This window comes from Otolemur garnettii, unplaced genomic scaffold (genome assembly GCF_000181295.1).
Source record: "Otolemur garnettii isolate 467f Iridium unplaced genomic scaffold, OtoGar3 scaffold00025, whole genome shotgun sequence".
Classification (NCBI taxonomy): Eukaryota; Metazoa; Chordata; class Mammalia; order Primates; family Galagidae; genus Otolemur; species Otolemur garnettii.
This window is the reverse complement of record NW_003852420.1, coordinates 4,097,605-4,119,771: the sequence shown is the minus strand read 5'-3', so window position 1 is coordinate 4,119,771 and position 22,167 is coordinate 4,097,605. Positions and strand designations below refer to the sequence as shown.

The 22,167-nt window shown below is 38.6% G+C and overlaps 1 protein-coding gene across 1 annotated transcript; it reads right to left on the bottom strand.

The window, feature by feature from the left end:
- Positions 1-6,088: 6,088 nt before the first annotated feature.
- On the bottom strand, positions 6,089-7,033 carry LOC100962863 (histone H3.3-like). The gene has a single exon (XM_012804195.2). It carries the CDS (start codon positions 7,028-7,030, stop codon positions 6,620-6,622), a length of 411 nt encoding a protein of 136 aa, XP_012659649.1. The 5' UTR covers positions 7,031-7,033; the 3' UTR covers positions 6,089-6,619.
- Positions 7,034-22,167: the final 15,134 nt, after the last annotated feature.

Below are 22,167 nucleotides of genomic sequence, written 5' to 3'. Positions count from 1 at the left end.
GTGGAAGGGTAAAGGCCAGAATATAGTCAGTGACATTGTACTTTTTATAAGAAAGAGGAGGAAATAGATTGTATATGTTTAATTGCTTGTAATTATGTAAGCACTGAAGAATATATAAGAAATGATGAACAGGGTTACCCACAAGCAAGTGGGCTATGCAGAAGACAGTATGGATGTGGGTAAGGCTTCTTAATTCATAGCATGAATACACTGCTCCAAAATTCACACTAGGTAAATGTACTTTCTTTTCAAATGAAAAAAATATGTAAGATATAAAGAGAAAAAAAGACAAAATACAAATTGAGAAAAAATGTTTGCAGCATGTGTCCCTCTCTGAGGGATAATTGGTGTTATTAATATACAAAGAGTTCTGATAAATTAGTCAGAAAAAGGCCTTTTTCTCCATAGAAAAGAAGAGTTAAAGAAAATGAGCAAGCAATTCATAAGTAGAGAGGCAGATGACCTTTAAACATGCAAATATGCTCAAATTCACTCATAATTAATAATTTACACTAAAATAGAATTATGATACTACTTTCCAACTATCAGATTACATATTTCCAAGATTGATATCTGGGTGCAGCCAGTCAGGACAGAGAGAAATCACAGGACTCATGGGTGATGTGTGGGTACTAAATGCATGCAGTGTTTTAGAAAAGCAATTGTCAAAATCTATCAACATTTTAAATACTCCTTTTCTTAGAATCAGCAATTCTATTCATAGGTTTTTATTTTACAGGTAGACACATGTGTGCAAACACATAGGTAGAGAGATATTCAATGCACTATTAATTGGAATAGCAAAAAGAGAGCAAATTTTGATGGAAACTTAGGAAAAATATATGTAAATATTAAAATCAATGAGGTAGGTGTTTTTATGTGCTATTGAAAAGGTGCTAAAAAGCAAAGTGCAGAGTAACACATATAATAGTGTATTTTAAGTGTGTATACATATATACATATTAGATACTTCTAAGATTTTATGAAAATATGGCATATATATTATATATGTAATCTATCAATAATAACCTCTAGGAATGAAATTAAGTATCTAGAATAAAGTCTTATTTTTAAAAGTAGACATTTTTATTCTCATTGAAAACTTTACCATGTGCCTATATTGCTTTTCAATAGATTAAACTACCCAAAATTATATACAGTAATTAAAAATAAAAAGAGACCCAAACAAACAAATCCCATCCCTTAGAATTAAGTTTTGGGCATTAGTCTTACAAACTATTGAAAAGAATAGCCTTTGAATAGTGCATGGGACTATTCCATATACAAAATAATCTTCCTAGTTTATTTTTGCATATGAATTTAAAATCAATTTGAATAGTTCTGGTGTCAGGTACAACTCAATGTTGACATTTTTATCCCTGTTGTATTAAATTTATAAACAAACTTAGGGAGATGTTAATCATGGAAGAATCCAAATGTTTCTCTAGTGAGAAAAGGTTTTTGATGGTTTGTTTTCATTTTGTTTTGTCTTGTAAGTAAGGTCTGTTTTTAAAAGAGCCTTTTCCTGGCAGCTGAATGCAATAACTTCCCTTTAACATACCAATTTTTCTCATGCCTTAAAATGCCTAAGAATCCCTTGGGGATCTTATTAAATTGTGTAGTTTGATTCAGAATGTCTTGATGTGGCCAGAGAATCTGCATTTCTAAGTAGCACCCAGGTGACCTTGAGGCTGCTACTCATGCACCACATTTTGAATAGCAAAAAATCATCTAGAAAAGTATAAATGAATACCCCCCCTTTTTTGCCCTCGATCTGTTTTATCTTTTCTTCACAGATAAGAATTGTTCACAATTTCAAATGAGAAACTCTCACCTTCAGAAAAGAGCAAACACTGGATTAGAAGTTTTCTAAATTGGCTTTTGGCCTCTACTCTGTCAGGTACTGTAATGGTTACAGAATAATTCTCTGTCTTATTTCCCTAATCAGAGGGGTTGTGCAGTTATTATTCTCTCCAGGCCTGGATAATGACATGCAACAAGCCATCATTCATTTAAATTGCCAAAGGCAGGACTGAAGAATGGGGGTCCCTCTACTTGGGGGGAGAGCAAGAAACCACACACACACACACAAAAAAAAAAACAACAAAAAACTAATTGGAACCTGGACAGGGTAGGGATGGGTTAAGGGGTAGCCCTGCTCTCTACTCCTCTATTACATCTGAAACACAAGAGTGCATGGGGGAAGAGATGTAAGAACATGGCATTAAATTACCCTGACAGATTGAGGTAGGTGGTCAGCAGAGTACACTACAAATTTTCTGTTCCCAGTGTGGAGGTCTCCAACAAATTTGCTTTCTAGCTATTGCACGTCAAAGGGGGATGAAGTCTAAGATTTTCCTAACTGTTCTTTCTAAGACCCATGGAAATAAGAGATCATGAAATTGTATCAGATTTCCTACGGAGCCAGAGAACAGCCCCAGTTGTACTCCTCCCATCTGCATTTAGAGAGATGTGAGAGAACCTGGTCTCAGAGTATTGAAACAGAAAGGGCTGTTTTCACCTTCTTACCATGGATCCCAACATATGGACCATAGGAAAGAATAGGCAAAAGTTGTTGAGCTCTGGACAGCTGCAGGTGTGTTCGCTTTCTCCTTCAAGGTAATCCAGGATTCCATGTCAGAAAATGGACATGTTTTGACTGCTGGAAATCAGGATATGAAAACAGAACTGATGCTACAGTGTCCACAATAATTTAGGTTCAATGTGATCATCATGGCAATTTTTATAAGAATAAAATACATGGCAACAAAGTAAATAGTCCATAGTAGGGTACTGACTGAAACAATTACGGTGCATCAGACAATGAAGTACCAAGTATTATCATGGTTCCAAAGAATATACAATGAATTTTTTTAAAAAGTTAATGAATTTGCTGAGCATTTTTATTTATTCATTCTTTTCTTTTCTACATGTTAAATATCAACTTATCCCTTCTCTAATCAGACAAGAAATATAAAATATAAACAATAATGCCAGTAGATTCAGGGGGCAAGATGAGAAGATGATCATCATAGGGGCAGGTAAGGGACATTTTTTGGAGTAAAGCCTGAATTAGATCAGTCCCAAAGTGCCTGTCTGGGCTACTACTACCTGCGTGCATCTAAGTGGAAATATAGAATAATGGCACATCATGTGTCAACTCCTGCTATAAGCTATAAAAAAATAATGTATTCTGAAAATACAATAACCATTTTAAGCTAATGTTGTCCTAAATGCTACTTTTGGAAAGGGGATGATAATTTTGCCCTAGGAGTGCAGCCAATGAACCCAATCCAACGTTATTTATGTTTCACTGTGTTTAGGAGTGTTCCTTCTGCTCCGATGTTCCAGAGGCTTTTTGATATTTACAAGCTTTAAATCTCTTTCTCCAAGCTGTTTGGCATTTAGGGCCTGGCTGTCTCAGGCTCCCTTGTCCTTTATGAAAGTGTTAGGAAGTTGCTGTTTCTGCAGTTTTTTCTGAATCAGAAACTTCTTTCTTTCGTTGACACAAAATGTCCTGTAAGGGCAACAATTGATAACTCCTGGCACCTATATACCTATAAATGGGATCTTATTTGGAAATAGGATCTTTAGAGATGTAATCTAGTTAACATGAGGGTTATTAGGCTGGGCCCTTACTCTAACATTACTTGTGTCCTTATAAAATAGAAATATGGTCAAAAGAGACACAGGCTCACTGGGAGAAAACCATGTGAAGACAGAAGCAGAAACTGGGGCCACCAGCTAGAAGCTAAGGAATGTCAACCATGGATAGTCACCACTAGATGCTAGAAAATGTCAAGGAAGTCTTCTCTCCAACTAGTTCCAGATAGAGCATGGTCTTGCTGATACCTCGATTTTAGAGTTCTAATTCCTAGAATCACCCAGTTGGTATGGTAGAACAGTACTTTGTTATGGCCACCAGAGGAAACTAATGCAGAGCCAATGAAATAGGCTAAATCAATGATAAAAATACTTAATAAGTACTTTCTATTGAATATGTTGATACTGAGTATTTAAGTTCTTTTTATTCACTAATGTTTACAGTAATCTCAAGCAATAGATACTATCACCTCTAGTCACAAATAAGGAAACTTAAGCTCAGTCAGGTTAAGAGAATTTTCCAAGTGGTTCAGTTATACAGAGAGAGCTGAGCCCAATCTTGATGACACCAAAGCCTGCCACTGCTAATGGCTTCTTGGAAACCCACAAGGTGGCCACAGGAATTCTGGAGAAGAGGTAGAATCCATCCACAATAATTAGAAAAATTTTCCTAGGGAAGGAGAGGTTTAAGAAGAACACTAAATGTTGGAGAGGATTTGGACTGATGGAGATATGAAGGAGAGCATAATAAGGGAACAAAAGAGCAAAAGGGGGATCAGATATGCCTGGCCCAGAGAGTTAATAGGGAAAAAAGTGAGTAGGTGAATAACTTCCCTGTCTTGTCTCTGATCTCCTCCCCATCATTTTCCACTCGCTTATCACAACCTCCATTTCCTAAGCTTCCTTTCCAAATGGCATCCAGTTGTGTGCACAGGGCAGGATCTAAATTGGGAGTTGGGGGATCCAGGGCATTTTTCTGCTTCTCTCTGCTTCATACTGTTTCCTGCCCTTACTGAGCTTGCCAGACAGCTCTTCAACCCATCATTCCTGCTCCCATAGAGCAGCCCCAGCTAGGCTCCAGTTCCTCACAGTTCCCTCCTTCCAGGCCCCCCATTGTGGTTCTCCTGGGCCAGGATGCTGATAACTTTATTGTCTCCCTTTGTCTTTCCAGCCCACAGGGTTGTGACAATTTCCTTCCTTTTTGCATAGTAATTCACAGGGTCCAGCGCAAAATGAAAATGTGGGCCTCTTGTTCAAAAAGTAGGAAAAAATATCTTTTTCCATTCTTCTACAGCCTCTCTTTTACTCTCTTTCTCTTTGTTATGTTTCTTTTTAGAATTTACTGTTTAATGTTCTAACTAAAAAAAAAAAAAAAATTAAATTTTAAACCATTGGCCTGAATTTTACAATATTTTTTATTTTGTATGCCAATTAAAAAATTAACAACATTTAATCATTTGTTTGTTTTTTCTTTTGATTCTCCAGCTGAAACAGCAGAATATATGATTTACTGTATACTCTTACACTCAGCCACAACTCAGAACAGAACTAGTCTAGAATGTCAGGTCAGGGCAAAGGACTATTTTGGTTTAAGCAAGATGGATCTCTCAGGGGTGGTCTTGGCAATGGATGGGAGTGAAGTCTTAGATCCACTGAGAAGAAAGTTCTACACAGTAACATGAATTCAGCAGCCTGCACCAGAGTCCTCAGCTTACAGTGTTGCATCTTTCTGCTCTTGTGGCTATCACATGTGCACAAGCAAGAGGTTACTTGATGTCTGCCTCCTCTTTTACTTTTTGTATTTCAGCTTGTTAATTTGCTTCTTCCTCCACTTGGCTCTCATGGCATGGAGGTTTCCAGAAAGATAGTGCTAAGGCCAAGAGAAATAACATTTAATTCTTATGGAGATCACAGAAATACACAATTTTTTTTAAATTAAATCATAGCAGTGTACATTAATGCAATCATGGGGTACAATGTGCTAGTTTTACATACAACTTGAAATGTTTTCATCAAACTGGTCAACATAGCCTTCACAGCATTTTCTTAGTTATTGTGTTAAGACATTTATATTCTACACCTAGTAAATTTCACATGTACCCTTGTAAGATGCACCGTAGGCGTGGTCCCACCAATTACTCTCCCTCCACCCATTCTCCCCTCTCCCCACCCCTCCCTCTCTCCTTTCCCCTTCTTCTTGGGCTATAATTGGGTTATAGCTTTCATAAGAAAGCTATCAATTGGTTTCATAGTAAGACTGGGTACATCCAATGTACACAATTTGTTTTTGTAGCTCATATATACACGTCATTCATTCTTACCAGAGCAGCAGAACTGCTACACAAACAAATTCATCTGTTTACAGTTTACTTTTTGATATGTACACATTCCATAAATTCTCTACTTTTTGGAGTTGCTGATGCAGAAAGAAAGAATGAAAGAATCTGCGTGTTTCCCTATCTTTGCTTTTTCTTCTTCTTTTTTTTTTTTTTTTTTAGAGTTTAATGTATTTTAATAGCAAACTTACAGCAACAGCCCAGAAGACAGACAACATTAAAAACATGTACTTGCATGTAGGACAACTCAGTTAGAAAAGTATAGTGAATGGATGGAATCTACTGTATGATAAAAATGCTACAAACACCATTTACTTGCCGTCAGTAAGAAATTTATTTGTTTTAAAAAATCCAAATGCTGGCATTGTCCAGAAAAATTTAACAGGTTTATTTATAATTGTTATAAAGTTGAACTGCTGAAACTTGTTCACTGAAACATTTTGACTCGCTTTAATGCTGCACATCCCCGCATTTTATATTAAAAATTCACACACAAATGAAAATGGAAAAACTGCCAATACTTGATTTCTGTCCCCTATTTTTCCAGTCGCAATCATATACTTAAGTATCTTTTGACCCCATGGGGGAAAAAAAAAACCTAACGTTCAGAACTACCAATAACAGGAAGAAGAGAATTTTTTTTTTTTGATAATGAAATGATTTCCCATCATAGCAGACTCTTAAGCACGTTCTCCACGTATGCGGCGTGCTAGCTGGATGTCTTTTGGCATAATTGTTACACGTTTGGCATGGACAGCACACAGGTTGGTGTCTTCAAAAAGGCCAACCAGATAGGCCTCACTTGCCTCCTGCAAAGCACCAACGGCTGCGCTCTGGAAGCATAGATCTGTCTTAAAGTCCTGAGCAATTTCTCGCACCAGACGCTGGAAAGGAAGTTTGCGATTCAGAAGTTCAGTGGACTTCTGATAACGTCTTATTTCCCGGAGTGCTACAGTACCAGGTCTGTAGCGATGAGGTTTCTTCACCCCTCCAGTAGAGGACGCACTCTTGTGAGCGGCTTTTGTAGCCAGTTGCTTCCTGGTTGCTTTCCCACTGCTGGATTTGCTGGCATTCTGCTTTGTACGAGCCATGGTATAAAGACCTCCTTACTTACCCCCCTTCTTTGGCTGGAGCTCGGCGAGCTAGAGGCGGCGCTGGCGTTAGACAGCTACAGCAGCGGGGTGGTGGCTGTGAACCTGCTTTTTCTTCTATGTCATGATTTTCATCATACTAAGTTGGCTCATGTAGGAAAGGAACCCTCATAAGAAAGGACATGGTTGGATTCTGTGATCGTTCTTGATTCAAAAAAATTTCTGGTTGAGACCAAAAATGTGGTCTCTTATGCAAGTGTGTTCCTTGTAGCCATTTTGTGGATGTGTTAGAATCTTGCTCCCATGCAGCATGGTGAATGCCAAATGCAAATAAAGGGAAAGAAACTGTGATGAGCATGCATATAATGTCTGTCCCCTCTGCTCATCTGCATACTCCATAATCCCATTGAACTTCATGTACAAAACACAACTTCAAAAGAAAAGTTATGAAGACTTTTAAGACAGTAATAGAAGACTGCGGAACTAAGTGTGGAGATAAGTGCAAGCATACACATCACACACCTATAAAGCCAGCCCTACTTCACCTCTTTCTGTGGTCAACTTTTGCAATTCCTTTGTATTAAATTTCCTGTATTCAATAACCTGTTGTGGGTTCTGTGTTCCTGATTGGACCCTGACTGATGCAAATAAACTTCAAAATGCATTTAGGGAATATATTGTGGAAGGAATGAGATATTGAGAAGAATTGCAAGTGAAAGAAAGCTCTCTATTTCATCTGGGTAACAGGGAAGATCAAGGGAAAGGGGGGAGCCAGTCTGGCATGCTGAGTATCAAATGGTAATATGGAGAATGATCCAAACTATATAAATAAATACATATCTGTAGTTATATCAATGAATTCTGTAAATAATGTCAGCACTTCTCTGTAATAATACACAATCATAGTCCCATAGAATATTTGCTTTCTCTGGGCAGATAAGCCACTGTTTTTGCTGCCATTAAGTGTTAGTCACCCCGTAAAACTCTTCTCTTCCTTTTGATCTCTAACTTGCCAATGCACTGAAATTTCCAAATCATCTTCAAAAGTCACTACTTGCAAAAAGGTTTAAGAGCTAAAAGGAGAAAGGGGAAAATAAAGCCACAAGCTTAACCTCCTTTCCTTATAAAATGTATTCAGTTACTTGCTCACAGGAAGGACTAAATTAGGTAGGTGATTTCTAGAAATAAAACCAAGAGGATAATGGTCTACTTCTTGTGTTCAAAAGTTCAAAAAAATATTTATGGTGGGTCTACTCTGTGCCCAGCAGGGAAAACACACAAGCCTGGGCTCTCATGCATATATGTGTGGAATGGAAGATGGATAACAAACAAATACTTACATAACAACTGTGGTAATGTGATAGAGACAAGTGAAGTAGAGGAGAGGTATTTAGAATAAGGTGTGCAGGTGAATGGTACCATCTGAGTTAGGTAATCAGAGAATGCTTCTCTTGTTCAGGATTTTTGATTTTTTAATATGTGTTACCTTGTAATACAATATATATTTTTTTAAATTACTACCATGTGTGGGTAGTGCCTGTGGCTCAAAGGAGTAAGGCACTGACCCCATATGCCAGAGGTGGCAGGTTCAGACTCAGCCCCAACCGAAAATTGCAAAAAAAAAAAAAAAAAAAAAAAAAAATTACTACCATGTGTTCACAAAGGTACCCTTGAAGTCATGGCCAAACTTCACAGTTTCATACCTGTGCAAGTCCTTTCCTTGGTGAACTTGATTTTCTTGTACTAAAAACATTATGCCATTCTTTCTCTAGCATTACAAATACAAAATCTAGAGCTCGTTTTTAGTAGATTGTGATTCCTATGTTTAAAATAAATACTCAACTTAAGGGTTATGTATTTTTTTACATATACACCTTGCAGCACATGCATAAACCAGTAGTAATTATTCTACTTCAAATATGGGTGCTTTGAACAATAATCTGAGTTTCTTAGGTAACATATTCTGAAAAGCAAATGCATATGCAATGTTTGATGCAACAGTGATGAAAATGATCGCTAAAATTCAGAATGTACTGACTACTTCCAAGACTACTATGTTGTTTTCAGTAGTAGCCTCGCTTACTTTAGGAAAATTACATGCAGTAGTAACACCAAGGATGAGAAGTATGAATCTTTTTGGAGTCCAGAACAGGCCTGGATGTGAGCATAGGGCCAGACCCACATATAGATAGGTGAAGTCTGAACTTCCCCCAAGATGTATTTTAAAATCATTCTTCCTATTGCTCTATAGGAGAAATGAAATTGTTCCCGTTAGTATCACTTTTAATTTTAAGGCAGAATTTTCACCAAGTATTTGAGGTCTTTAAGATATTAAGAGATTTTTCCTAAGAAACAAAACCAGTTACTAAAGACATTTAGCCTGATCAGGGAGCTGCCTGGAGGTTGAGCAGTAACATTACACCAGAGAGTAGGTACAGTAGGAACCCAAGGACCTCTGTTCTTGGTTGCTGCAGCCGACATCATTCTGTGCTCTCAGGTTCAGGTTCAGAGTTCTTGGTCTACTCAAGGTTTAGCTTTGCAGCCCCTGCCTTTGCATCATGCCAGCCAGGCCAGAGAGGGAACAGGGATAGTGGTTGCTCCATGTGCCCATGACTAGGAGCTGGCTACCCTTCTCCCTCACAGGGAAGTCAAGCAGAACAGGCACCAAATGCCACCTATGAAGTCCTGTGGTGACTGTTTTGCTGCGTCCTGGGAAGGGGGAAATCCCTGGCAACTCAGAAGCCCAGCACTACAGCCCTGAGTCTCCCATGCTATTGCCACTGGTCTCATGGCCCCAGAAGGCTCTTCCACACTGCCTAGTGGAACTTGTCCCCACCAGGAACTTTCTAGCTTCAAGCCACCATTGCACCTGGACTCAGGTGGAGGGAGTAGTGAGTCCCCACAGCCCTGACCCACAACCATTGCCTAGATACCCTCACCCAGTGCCACTGCCTCCATTGTGGGAAGACCTAAGAAGAACACTCTCCTGAAGCTGCCATGGACTTGTTCAGCCTCCTGCCCAAGCTTACAACAACAGCCTGGCAAGCAATTTACTATTCTTCAGAAGGTGGACTGTATCAGCTTGGACTGTGATGAGCACAAGGGAATGGGACAAAACAGAACAGCTGCATCACAGGCTATCTGCCCTTCTGCTGCTGAGTCAGTCTTCCAGATTAGTCACAAAAGCACTATCTAGAGACCTATATTTATTCTCACTACACAGGAGAGTTTCTGGCAAGCTGAGAGAAGAGATTTTAGATGAGAAGAAATCCTCAAAAGAACTCTGTAAACATGAATAAACAGGCTAATGTGACACCCCCAAAGGATCATAATAGATGTATGCAACAAACCCCAACCAAAAGAAACTTTTCAAAATGTCAGAAATGGAATCCAGAATATGGATGGCAAATAAGATGAATGACATTGAATAGAAAGTTGAAGACCTACACAAAAAAGCTGAAAATATATTTCAGGACATCAATAAAAAAATGAAAAAGTTGCCAATGAGATAGACAACATAAGAAAGAATATAACAGAACTCAAAGAAATGAAAAAGTCATTTAGGGAACTTTGCAACATAGCTTTCTGGTTAGACCAAGCCTAGACCAAGCACAAGAAAGGATTCTAGAGCAGAAGAGCAAGGCTTTCCATCTAACCCAGTTAGTCAAAGGTGTAGAAAGAAGAATTACAAGGAATGGAAAATCACTCAGAGAAACATGAGACTGCAAGAAGTAAGGAAATATACGAATTATTGGTATCCCTGAGGGAGAAAAAGAAAAAGCAAAAAGCGTGGCAAACCTATTTGATGGAATTACTGAGCAGAACTTCCCTGAAATCTCCAAAGATTCAGATATCCAGATACAAGATGGCCATCAAATATTAGGGAAGATTCATAGCAAATAGGACATCTTCAAGACAAAGAAACATCAAAACAGGAGAAAATCCTGCACTTGTAAGATGAAAGCAACAACTAACCTACAAAGGAAAACTCATGAGACTAACAGCAAATTTTTCAGCAGAGACCTTAGTAGCCAAAAGAGATCAGGGCTCCATTTGTAGTCTTCTTAAACAGAAAAATTACAAACCAAGAATTTTGTATCCTGCAAAACTAAGTTTAATAAAGGATGTGGAAATAAACACTTTTCTAGACAAGCAAAGACTAGGCCTACCCTGCAGAAAATATTTCAAAGTAATTATATGTGGAACAGCACACATATAGTTTTTACCAACTGGTATAAAAATACCTAAAAGTTAAAGCTCATAGCCCTCACAAAACAAGAGCACAAGAAAGAAAGCAAAACTACAAGTTATCATCCAACTGGATGAACAGAGCAGTATTCCACATATTAATACCAATACTAAACATAAGTGTTCTTAACATTCCATTTAAAAGACACCAGTTGGCTAAATGGAAGAAAAAAACACAAGCAAATATACACTGTATGCAAGAAAAAAACACATTTAACTTTTAAGAACTTTCAAAGGCTCAAAAAAAAAGGGACAGGAAAAAAAAATCAAAAGCAAGAAGGCAGAGCCATTCCTGTATCAGATGAAATAGACTTTAAATCAACAATAGTAAAAAAAAAAAAAAAAAGACAAAGGTGATCTATAAAATGGTAAAGAGAGCAATTCAACAAGAAGATATAATAATCTTAAATATCTGTATACACACGCACGCACACTTAATACAACCTACATAAAGTAAATTGTACTACATTTAAGCAAAGAAATAAATAATAGCATTATAATTACTGGGGAATTCAATACCCCATTGGCACAGCTGAGTTGACCAGTGAAGCAGATAATCAATAAAGAAACACTGGACTTAAATGGAACTTTAGAATAAGTAAACCAAATAGGCATATACAGAATATTCAACTCCAAAGTTATTGAATATCCATTCTTCTATTCAGCACATGGGATATTTTTCAAGATGAATCATACCTTAGGCCACAAAAGAACTCTCAACAAATGCAATTTTTTTTTTTTGCAATAATAGCTTGTGCCTTTTCAAAAGACAGTGGAATAAAACTAGAAATCAAATCCAAGAGAAGCATTCAAATCCTCAAATTTATTGAAATTAAAAACTTGGTGCTGAATTAAACTTGGTTAATGATGAAATTAAGAAGGTAATCAAAATATTCCCCAAAGGGTCCTTTCCTGTTCCCATAATCCTGTTTATTTCCAATTTGGACCCAGTAGAATGGCTTCCAACAAGAAGGGGGTCAAGAAGAAGAAGGGCTAGTCTGTCATCAAGGAGGTGATGACTCCAGAATACATTGTCAACATTCACAAGCACATCCATGGTATGGGCTTCAAGAAGCATGCCCTTGGGCGCTCAAAGAGTTCTGGAAATTTGCCATGAAAGAGATGGGACTCCAGATGTACACATTGAAATGTCCCATACTGTATCCATGTGCAGTTGTCCAGAAAACGTAATGAAGATGAAGATTTACCAAATGAGCTCTACACTTTGGTTACCTATGTACCGGTTACCACTTTTAAAAATCTACAGTCAACATGGATGAGAACTAACTGATTGTCAGACACATCAAATAAAGTTATAAAACCACACACACACACAGAAAATTCCCCAAAGGAACAACAAAGGGGAAAGAAAAGGCAATCCTAAGAGAAAAGTTCATAGACTTAAATGCCAACACTGAAAAGATAGAAAGATCACAAATTAAGAACCGGAGGCCACACTTCAAGGAACTAGGGAACAAGGAAGAGCAGAACAAACCTGAAACCAGCAGAAGGAGTAATAAAGCTCAGGTCAGAAATTTTAAAAATGGAAACAAACAAGCAAAGGAGCAATGATAAAATAGTTCTTTGAGAAGATGAACAAAATGGACCACTGACCAGATTAGCCAGAAATAGAAGGAATGGATTTAAATAACTTTAATCAGTTAAGTGAAAGGAGGAATAAATCCTAAATGAAAAAGGAAACATTACAACTAATACCACAAGAGTGATACAAGGTGTCATCCATTAATACTACAAAGGCCTCTATGCATGTGAACTAGAAAACATTTAGGAAACTGATAAATTCCTAGAAACATACCCCTTTAATCTCAAAGCAGAAAGAAATAGAAATCTGAGTGGATGAATAATAAGCAGCAAGATCTGAGCAGTGATTTAAAAAAATTTCTCAACAGATAAAAGTTCTGGAGCAGATGGAGTCACAGCAAATTCTACCAGACCTAGAAAGAAGAAATGATACCAGTTCTACAGAAATTATTCCATAACATGGAGGAGAGAATCCTTCCTAACTCATTCTCTTAAACCGGTTATCACTTTGATCCCAAAGTCAGGGAAGGAAATAACAATTCAAGAAAACTACCGACCAGTAACTCTTATGAATATAGGTATAGAAATCCTCAGCAAAATATTAGCAAACTGAATTCAACAACACATCAGAAAGACAGTTAACCATCAAGTTAACTGATCAAGAGAGTCTCACCCCAGGGATGCAAGAATGGTTCAACACAAGCAAATCAATACACATGATTCACCACATAAACAGAAGCAAAAACAAAGACTATATGATCATCTCAATAGACACAGAAAAAGCATTTGATAAAATCCAGCACCCTTTCATGATAAAAACCCTCAACAGACTTGGGATTGAAGGAATATGCCTCAAAATTATAAAAGCCGTATATTAAAAACTCCATAGCCAACATTATACTGAGTGGGGGAAAGTTGAAAGCATTCCCCCTAAGAGTAGGAACGAGACAAGGGTATCTGCTGTCACCACTTTTACTGAATATAGTAGTGGTAGTCCTAGCTAGTGCAGTCTAACAAGAGAAAGAAATAGAAGGTATCCATACCAAGACAGAAGAAGTTGAGGTATCCCTATTTGTGGATGATATACTGTATTTAAAATCTCTAAAGATTCCACCAAAGGGCTCCTCGCATTGATAGGTAAATTCAGCAAAGTCTCAGGTTACAAAATTAATGCGTACAAACTAGTGCATTTCTATATATCAATAACAGACAAGTTGAGAGTCAAATCAAGGACTCAATACCATTCCCAGTAGCTATAAAGAAAATTAAATACCTAAAAATATGTACTTAACCAAGTGAAGCATAGAATCAATAAAGAGGAGGTGAAAGATTTCTATAAGGAGAACTACAAAACACCATGGAAAGAAATTATAGATGGCATGAACAAATGGAAAAACATTCCATGCTTATGGATTGGTAGAATCAACATTATTATATACCAACACCATATTTCGCAGATTTAGAAAAAATAATTCTAAGCATCATTTGGAACCCCCAAGAAAGAGCCTGGATAAGCTAAATAATCTTAAGCAAAAGGAAACAATCTGAAAGCATCACATTACCTGCCTTCAAATTATAGGATAAAGAGTAACCAAAACAGCATAGTACAGGTATAAAAGTAGAGACCAATGAAACACATCAGAGAACCCAGAAATAATGCCAGCTACTTACAACCAACTCATCTTTGACAAAGCAGACAACATACACTGGGTAAAGGAGGCCCTACCCAATAAATTGTGCTGGGAAAACTGAATAGCCACACACAGAAGAATAAAGGAGGACCCCTATTTTTAGCCATATAGAAAAATTAAATCAAGATGAATAAAAGATTTAAATGTAATGCATACAACCATTAAAAGCCTCTAATAAAAAGTAGGAAAAACTCTTCTAGACATTAGCCTAGGCAAAGAATAAATAAATGGGAATAATTAAATTACAGAACTTCTGCACAGCAAAGGAAATAATCAACAGAATAAACAGACAATCTACAAAATTGGGGCAAATATATTTTTCTTCTTAGCATCTTTCCACCCCTGTTTTGGTAAGAGTACTTCCAAGTTCCTCTAGAGAATAACCTCTACTCCAATGTCAGTCCATGTGTTTTAGGTGGGGCAATTGGCTTGACCCTTAAAGGTAGCACATGAAAGAACAATTGGGAGCAGAGTTTATCTGGGAGGTGATTTCAGGAGCAGAATCAAGGAGCAGGGAGACAGAGAAAGGAAAGAGGAGTGGTACATGCAAGGTGTCTCATAGAGTTGGTTTGTAGAGTGGGCAGCTGGGATAGAGTCCCAGGGGTCACACTGAAAAACCTGATAGAATGCACTTGACAATTGTCCCTGATAGCTGGGATCTGGGGGCATCTATTCATGAACTCAGTTCTTTATTGGTTGGGAGTTGCTCTACGGGCATCAATCGCATGCACGTCCATGCTGCAATTAAATTCAAGCTGAGAGAGTGTCCATGGTTTGGAGAAACAACCCACAGCAAATCAACCGAAAATGAACAGGTGCTTGAGGCCTGAGATTTGGGGCTGGGGCCAGATTAATTTAAACGGATTGGCTATCACATTCCTAGGGTTATAGTGAAAATGATGATTGGCTCAAGATGATAAGTGATTCATTTAAAGCCAGTAATACAAAAATAGTTTCAACAATTGGGGGAAGGAAAATAAAGTCTGTTATTTGAGAAACATGAGAATGCAAGGTCTGGAACACCCTGACCTATTTATGACCATGAGGGAAATATCAACACAAGGGAAATGAGCTAGGAGAGAGAAAGAGAAAGCTGGACCCTCAGGATATCAATTAAGCCTATGAAATTCATAATGCCTAAAGTCAGACCGTCAGACCGGCAGCCTGATTTTTTTTTTAACTCTTGCAACATTTCCTATTTGCTAAACTAGTTAGAAGTAGGTTTCCAATTGGAAGACCTTTGACTCTGCATTAAGCAGAGAATGGACCCCATTCAGTACCACCAGCATCACTGGCAACTTGTTAGAAATGCAAAACCTCACACCTGTCCACAGATCTGCCTCTCTGAGGGTGAAGCTCAGGAATCTATATTTTAACAAGCCTCATAGGTGGCTCTGAAGCTTGCTAAGCTTTGAAAAACACTGCCTTAACAGATACAGGATATTAACCCACTAGAGGCCAACATCATTGGCAAAAGGAATAATAATAAAAAAAAGTATCAGCATTTAAAAGACAAAACAAAACAAACTAATTCAATTCTAAATGTAATTTGATATTTGGAGCAAGTTACTCTCATTGTCTATGAAACATACCCAGAATTCAGAGTAATCGCAATAACTTTAGGATTTTCAGGGTGACTAAGAAGGGCACTGCAGAAGCAACTGCATATATTTTTCATTTTTCCTTATTAAAATTTTAGATTTATCTGTACAGCTCTGCCTCATTAGAAGGCTAGAAGGTTGAAAAATGAAGACAAGAGCTTTAGATTTATTTCTTTGTCTCTTACTTATTCTAACGCAAACTAGACACCAGAACAATTAGAGTAAATTTTATGTTTTAAATTGTTTTCTTTTTCTTATAGCAGGAGTTTCTGATGAAATTTCATTTATATCACTTTAGCACCTTGAGTTTACTCATGCTGCTAAACAAGGTTGTCTTTCACACATTGAATGGCAAATACTAATAATAAACATAATAATAACTGTTTTCTTTTGAAAATAATCACTGTTAAGAACTATTAAAGATAAATAAACCCTGCATTTGAATATACTGTCCTCTTAATGCTACATAAGGAAGCAAAACTTGAATCTTCTTAATTGGTAGCAGTTGAGGAAAGACCTGTGACTATTAAAACAAGTAGGAATTATGGATTTATTCTTTAAAAACAATTATTCTTTAAAAAGAAACAGAGTTCCAGGAATGGTGGCTCACACCTGTAATCCCAGTGACTTGGGAGGCTGAGGCAGGAGGACTGAATGAGGCTAGGAGTTGGAGACCAGTCTGGGCAACATAATGATACTCCCTCTCCAAAAAAAGTAGTAAATAAAAAAAGAAAGAAAGAAAACTTAGCCAAGTATAGTGGCATAGTTTGAGTACTTGGAGACTGAGGCAGGAGGATGGCTTGATCCCTGGAGTTAGGGCTTTAATGAGTTATGATCACACCACTGTAGGATAGCATGGGTAGCAGATTAAGACTTTTTTTCTTAAAAAAAAAAAAAGGAAAAAAACTTATTACTCCTATGTATGAATCATAACTCTGCTAAATTGTTAATAAGCAGAGATTCAGCAGAATTCATTTTAATTCCTAATTAAAATGTGCAGAATCCATCTACATGGAAATATGGAGCATTCTTATGTCTAAGAAAACTTTGATTTTATGACATTGCTAAGTAATTCTCTCAAACACTGCACTATACTCCTGCAGGCAAACTGCTTTCATCATAGATTCAGGAAATTCATAATTTGCACAGGAATTGTGTTACCAGGGCTTTTGAAAAAAATTATTTATATAATCTCAGAAAATCTTTTTTCTTTATTTTAATGTATTTTTATTTCAGATTAATATAAGGGCATAAATAATTAGGTGACATTATTTGCATTTCTAAGGTAAAGTTCAATTTGTGGCTGAGCCCTTCATCCAGGGTGTGTGTTGTACACCCTTACATTGCCCCTATTAGGTGACAGCTTACTAATCAGCCTTCCTTCTTTCCTCTTCCCCTTCCCTTCTCCCCACTGCTCCCTACTTGAACATACTTGTGTTTTTCTATTGTGTGCGTGTGTGGTTGCCAAGATTTGGAATCAACCCAAGTGCCAATCAACACATGAATGAATTAATAAAACTGTGGTATATGTATACCCTGGAATACTATTCAGTCATAAAAAAAGATGATGACTTTACATCTTTTGTATTTACTGGGATGGAGTAGAAAATCTTTTCCATAGATATACTATATCATGAAAAGTGATTAGTTCTTAGTTTGGTATATAATGTTGGAAACTCACAAAATTTTCTTTTCTCTTCCCTCTGGGCCCATGGCTAAAATACATTTCCCAAGCTTTGCTGCAGTTGAGTGAGGCAATGTGATCTGGCCAATGAAATGAGCATAAAGTATTATGTATTTTGTCTATGGCTAGCCCCTAAAAGTGTCTCCAACACAATCCTAATCTTCCACTCTCTCTTTTCCCTTATAGGCTGACCAAAGGCAGTAGATAGCCCCAAGGTCCTCGTGTAGAAATCAGTATATGTCATCCTGTGACTGGCCCTTTGTTTTTTATAAAGTTGTATTTCAACACAGCAATGGCCATTTTTACCTTACTGTTTATGGAAGCTTTCCCACTACAATGACAGCAGTTGCAACAGAGACTGCATGTTTCACAAATTGGAAAAGATTTACTCCTTGGTCCTTTAAAAATAATGTTTGCTGACACCAGTACTAGGACACTGTAGAACCAATACATGGGAGCAGTCTGGGTCCCTGAGTGATTACATGAACTAGGCCCCTTTGCACCGCCACTGATATGCAGTGGCTTGTCGGGATCTAAAGAAGTAAATTTTAATTTTGTTAAACATCAAGACTTGAGGAATAAGAGTAGATGCAGATGCTAGACTCTGTTAGGGCACTTGGGTTGGGCTATCCCATGGTACATTACATAGCTACTGCTACCCCAGTGATGCATCACAATAGCCTCTTCCCCAACACATACCACACAAACAAATATTTAAGCTCCAGTGATGCTAATATAGCAAAATTGTCCCTTAAATCATTCCAGACTCTTCCACGCTCTGTAACTGCTGCAGAGCCTCAGAGCAGTGTCAGAACAGAGGGTATGGAGTGGGTGAAGCCATTGGCATGGCTATCCCCACAGAGGTTGGTTACAGGAGACAGCATTGATATCAAGAGGGAGGTGGGAGGGTGGAAGCAGATGGAGAAGGATATTGATTATTGTCATATAGGGATTGCTTACCAATTATGTTTATACATTGACATCGCTCTATTCTGAAATGAAAATCTTTAATACCTGATTACAAATATCAAAATGATGAGTCTTTATGAAATAATGTTTTTGTATGTTACAAAATGTCTCAGCTTCAGTTTGGGGTCCAGAAGAATTACTCTTCATAAAATAAAGAAGTACATTATTTTTCTGTCCTCTGTAAAAAGACCATATTTTTTCCTAAGCCCTTTATTTTTTTCAATTCCTGTGGATTCAGTTTGCCCCAAGAGCTCTGAAATGCTTAGGTTTTTATTTTATTATCTTTCCTGCAACACACATTTGCTACATCCTTCTTGTATTTTGCTGGTATTATAACTCCTCTGGAACGAGTCCTAGCATCTCCAGTGTTATATTCCAAGACTTGGGAAGCAGGCTAGCCATTTTCTCTACATTAATAGGCAGAAAAGTTCTGTCCTCGGGGTAGCTTCCTGATTGCTGACTATAATAACCAGTGTCACTTACACAATAAAAAGTTTTATGTGAATTTTTTTATTGTCTCCTCCCAGAAAATTGTAGTCATTGCTCATCCAGCAGATGTGTAAGGCTGCAGGCTGAGTGCATCTGCTTCTCCTCTTCATGGTCACCATGGTCCCTACCCCCGCAGGGAGGCCAAATCACCAAGTTGTCACTGTAAATCAAACAGAGACAACAGGGTAGCTTTTGTAAATGTATTCGTGGCCCCGAGCTGCTTTGTCTAAACTGACTTTTGTCCATCTTTTAGTTACAGAAGACTTCTCCCTTTCCAGCTGCCGCAGTGTGGATCCCCAGAGGCTGACTCTGAGTAAGAATTTCGGTGCAGGGCGGCACCTGTGGCTCAAGGAGTAGGGTGCCAGCCCCATATGCCAGAGGTGATGGGTTCAAACCCAGCCCTGGCCAAAAACTTCAACATTTAAAAAAAAAAAAGAATTTCAGTGCAATTACTTTAACTGAGGGTTGATCCCAGAAAACATTGATAGGGTTGGAGAAAATGGTAGAGGCCAGGAAAAGAAAGCAATAAAAAGAGTCTGTCATCAAGCCAGTCACCACTGTGGGCAACTGAGAGGGGAATACCAGAAGCCCATTGTGGCACATGCCTTGGAATGATCTCATTAAAGGCCAGTTCCCGTCAGTCACCAGTGAAAAGCTGTCTGTGAGTGTGTCAGTTTTTTGGTGTATCCAGCTTGCTGTGGGAGTAGCCAAAGTGAGCTTCTCCATCCAGACAAAACCCTAGGGTCAAAGAAATGTGGGTCCTCCAGGCTTTGAGAGCTGAGTTGTTGTTCCCTGACAAATAAGGGGATAGATGTGGGCAGGAACTGACAGCCTGTGCTCCCTGTGCAAGGAGGTTTCAAGGTCCTTCTTCCAGCTTGATTTCTCCCTTACTCAAGAGTGCCTTTGTGGGTGAACAGGATATGTTGACACCTAAATCATACAGCCTCAGGGGGACTTGGAAGGACACTTGTCTTTCAGAAGCTCACTGTCTCAAGGCTGGTAGGATCCCAAATTTCAAAGTAATCTAGTGGTGTACTATTCTCCTGGTTAAATTAGAAATTTTTCTGGTGATACAGAAAATACATCATAAACTTATCCCTCATTCATCTGAAGAGTGAAATACCACTGAAACCATCTCTCCCCAAGGTGTTCCATATGGGAGTGGCAGGAAGGAGAGAGATGTGAGGGAGGTGAGAGGTGGTAGATAGTAGGAGTGTGCACTGTGTGAGAGTATGGTGGCCTGTGTGTTACACCTGTGTGTGGTGTGTGTCTGTATCTATGTGAGGACCCTGGCCATACAAAGTGGTGCACACATGTGTGGGTTTCACTAAGGAGATTCTCAGATACCTCCAGGGTCACAGGGCTCTGCCATACAGAGGGAGAGCCCCTTCCTGTCTTGTTCTGCAACTCTCCTGCTTGCTCCTTCCCACCATCCAGTGCTGCTGATTCACGCTGCCTGCAGATGAGCTTCCACTGTGGCTGCTGCTGGCTGGGCTGTGAGGGAGGCTCTGAAGTGCTCATAGACTCCCAGGTAACTCAGTAATGGATTGTTGTCACGGAAGCCTCAAGTTCTGAGCCAGGAGGGCATCCAGGCACCAGGATGCTGCCCAATTTAAGCGCAGAATGTGGGAAACAAGTCCGGTAAGCCAGAAGGCCAGACATTTCCGAAACACAGGCAGAATGCCTAAAGGTTCAGTAGAAACCTGGGAACTACCTATTTCCTAGCTACAGCGCCCACCTTGGGTCCCATTTTCTCATACCCAGGCAGCGCACTCATCTCGTCCCTACAAGTGAGAAAGTTTGCCATGGTCTTTCAAACCAGAAACCACCAGTGCCTCTGAACCAGTAGTCCCCAGTCCCCCACACATACAGGGTTTACCTGGAGGATTCTAACAGCATGGATGCCTTAAGCCACCCCATAGATGCTTAGGTAACTGGTTTGGGAGTTTAAAAACTCTCAGGTTTTAAATATCTCTGAGCAATTCTAATGTGCAGCCGGGATGGAGAGCTGCTACACTGAACTACCTCAAGTTCAAAGAGGGGATCTCAGAAAGTGTCCTGGCTATTAATGAACTAACAATTGTCATTTTAAAGTTAACATCTTCAAAGTGACAGTCATGATTTATTCCTAAATGCACAAATCTTCTGCTCATAGAGATTTCCATTTGCTTAGGGAAACTATGACAAAAAAGAAAACCCATGGAGTTATTGTTCTCATACCCTGTATTCCATCTGTCACAGAATATTGAAAGCTCTGCCTTCCAAATGCATCTGCACCTTTACCACCGGGTTCAAATTAATATCGCTCCCTCTCCTGTATTATCACACTATCCTCCTAACTCATCTTCCTAGATTTGTTTTTCCCATCAGTTGCAGTTCACACAGAAGCCAAGTGAGCATTATATGTAAATCCTGACAAATCATGTCCTTCCTCTAATGGTTGTTCATCCTGCTATGAACAAAAACCTGAATCTTTTTTTTTTTTTTTTTGAGACAGAGTCTCACTCTGTTGCCTTGGCTACGGTGCCCAGGCATCATCAAAGTTCACAGTAACCTCAGTTTTTTAGGCTCAAAAGATTCTCAAGTCTCAGCCTCCCAAGTAGCTGAGAATACAAGTGCCCTCCACGAAGGCAGGCTTGTTTTTTTCTATTTTTAGTAGAGATGGAGTCTTGTTCTTGTTCATGCTGGTCTCAAACCTGTGAGTTCACCCATTCTGCTCGCCTTAGCCTCCCAGAGAGCTGGGATCACAGGTGTGAGTCACCATACCCAGCCTAAAAACCTGAGTCTCACACATCCCTATGTGGTGTGCTCCCACCTACCATGGGAAGAAAAGATTCTTCTATGGAAGAAAGTCCTTGGTTAAGAAAATATGAGAGTTGCAAGGTTAAACAAAATTAAATTGAATAGGTATTG

What these genes read in the sequence shown, in the direction of transcription:
- LOC100962863 (XM_012804195.2), bottom strand. Translation starts at nt 7,030, where the DNA reads ATGGCTCGTACAAAGCAGAATGCCAGCAAATCCAGCAGTGGGAAAGCA.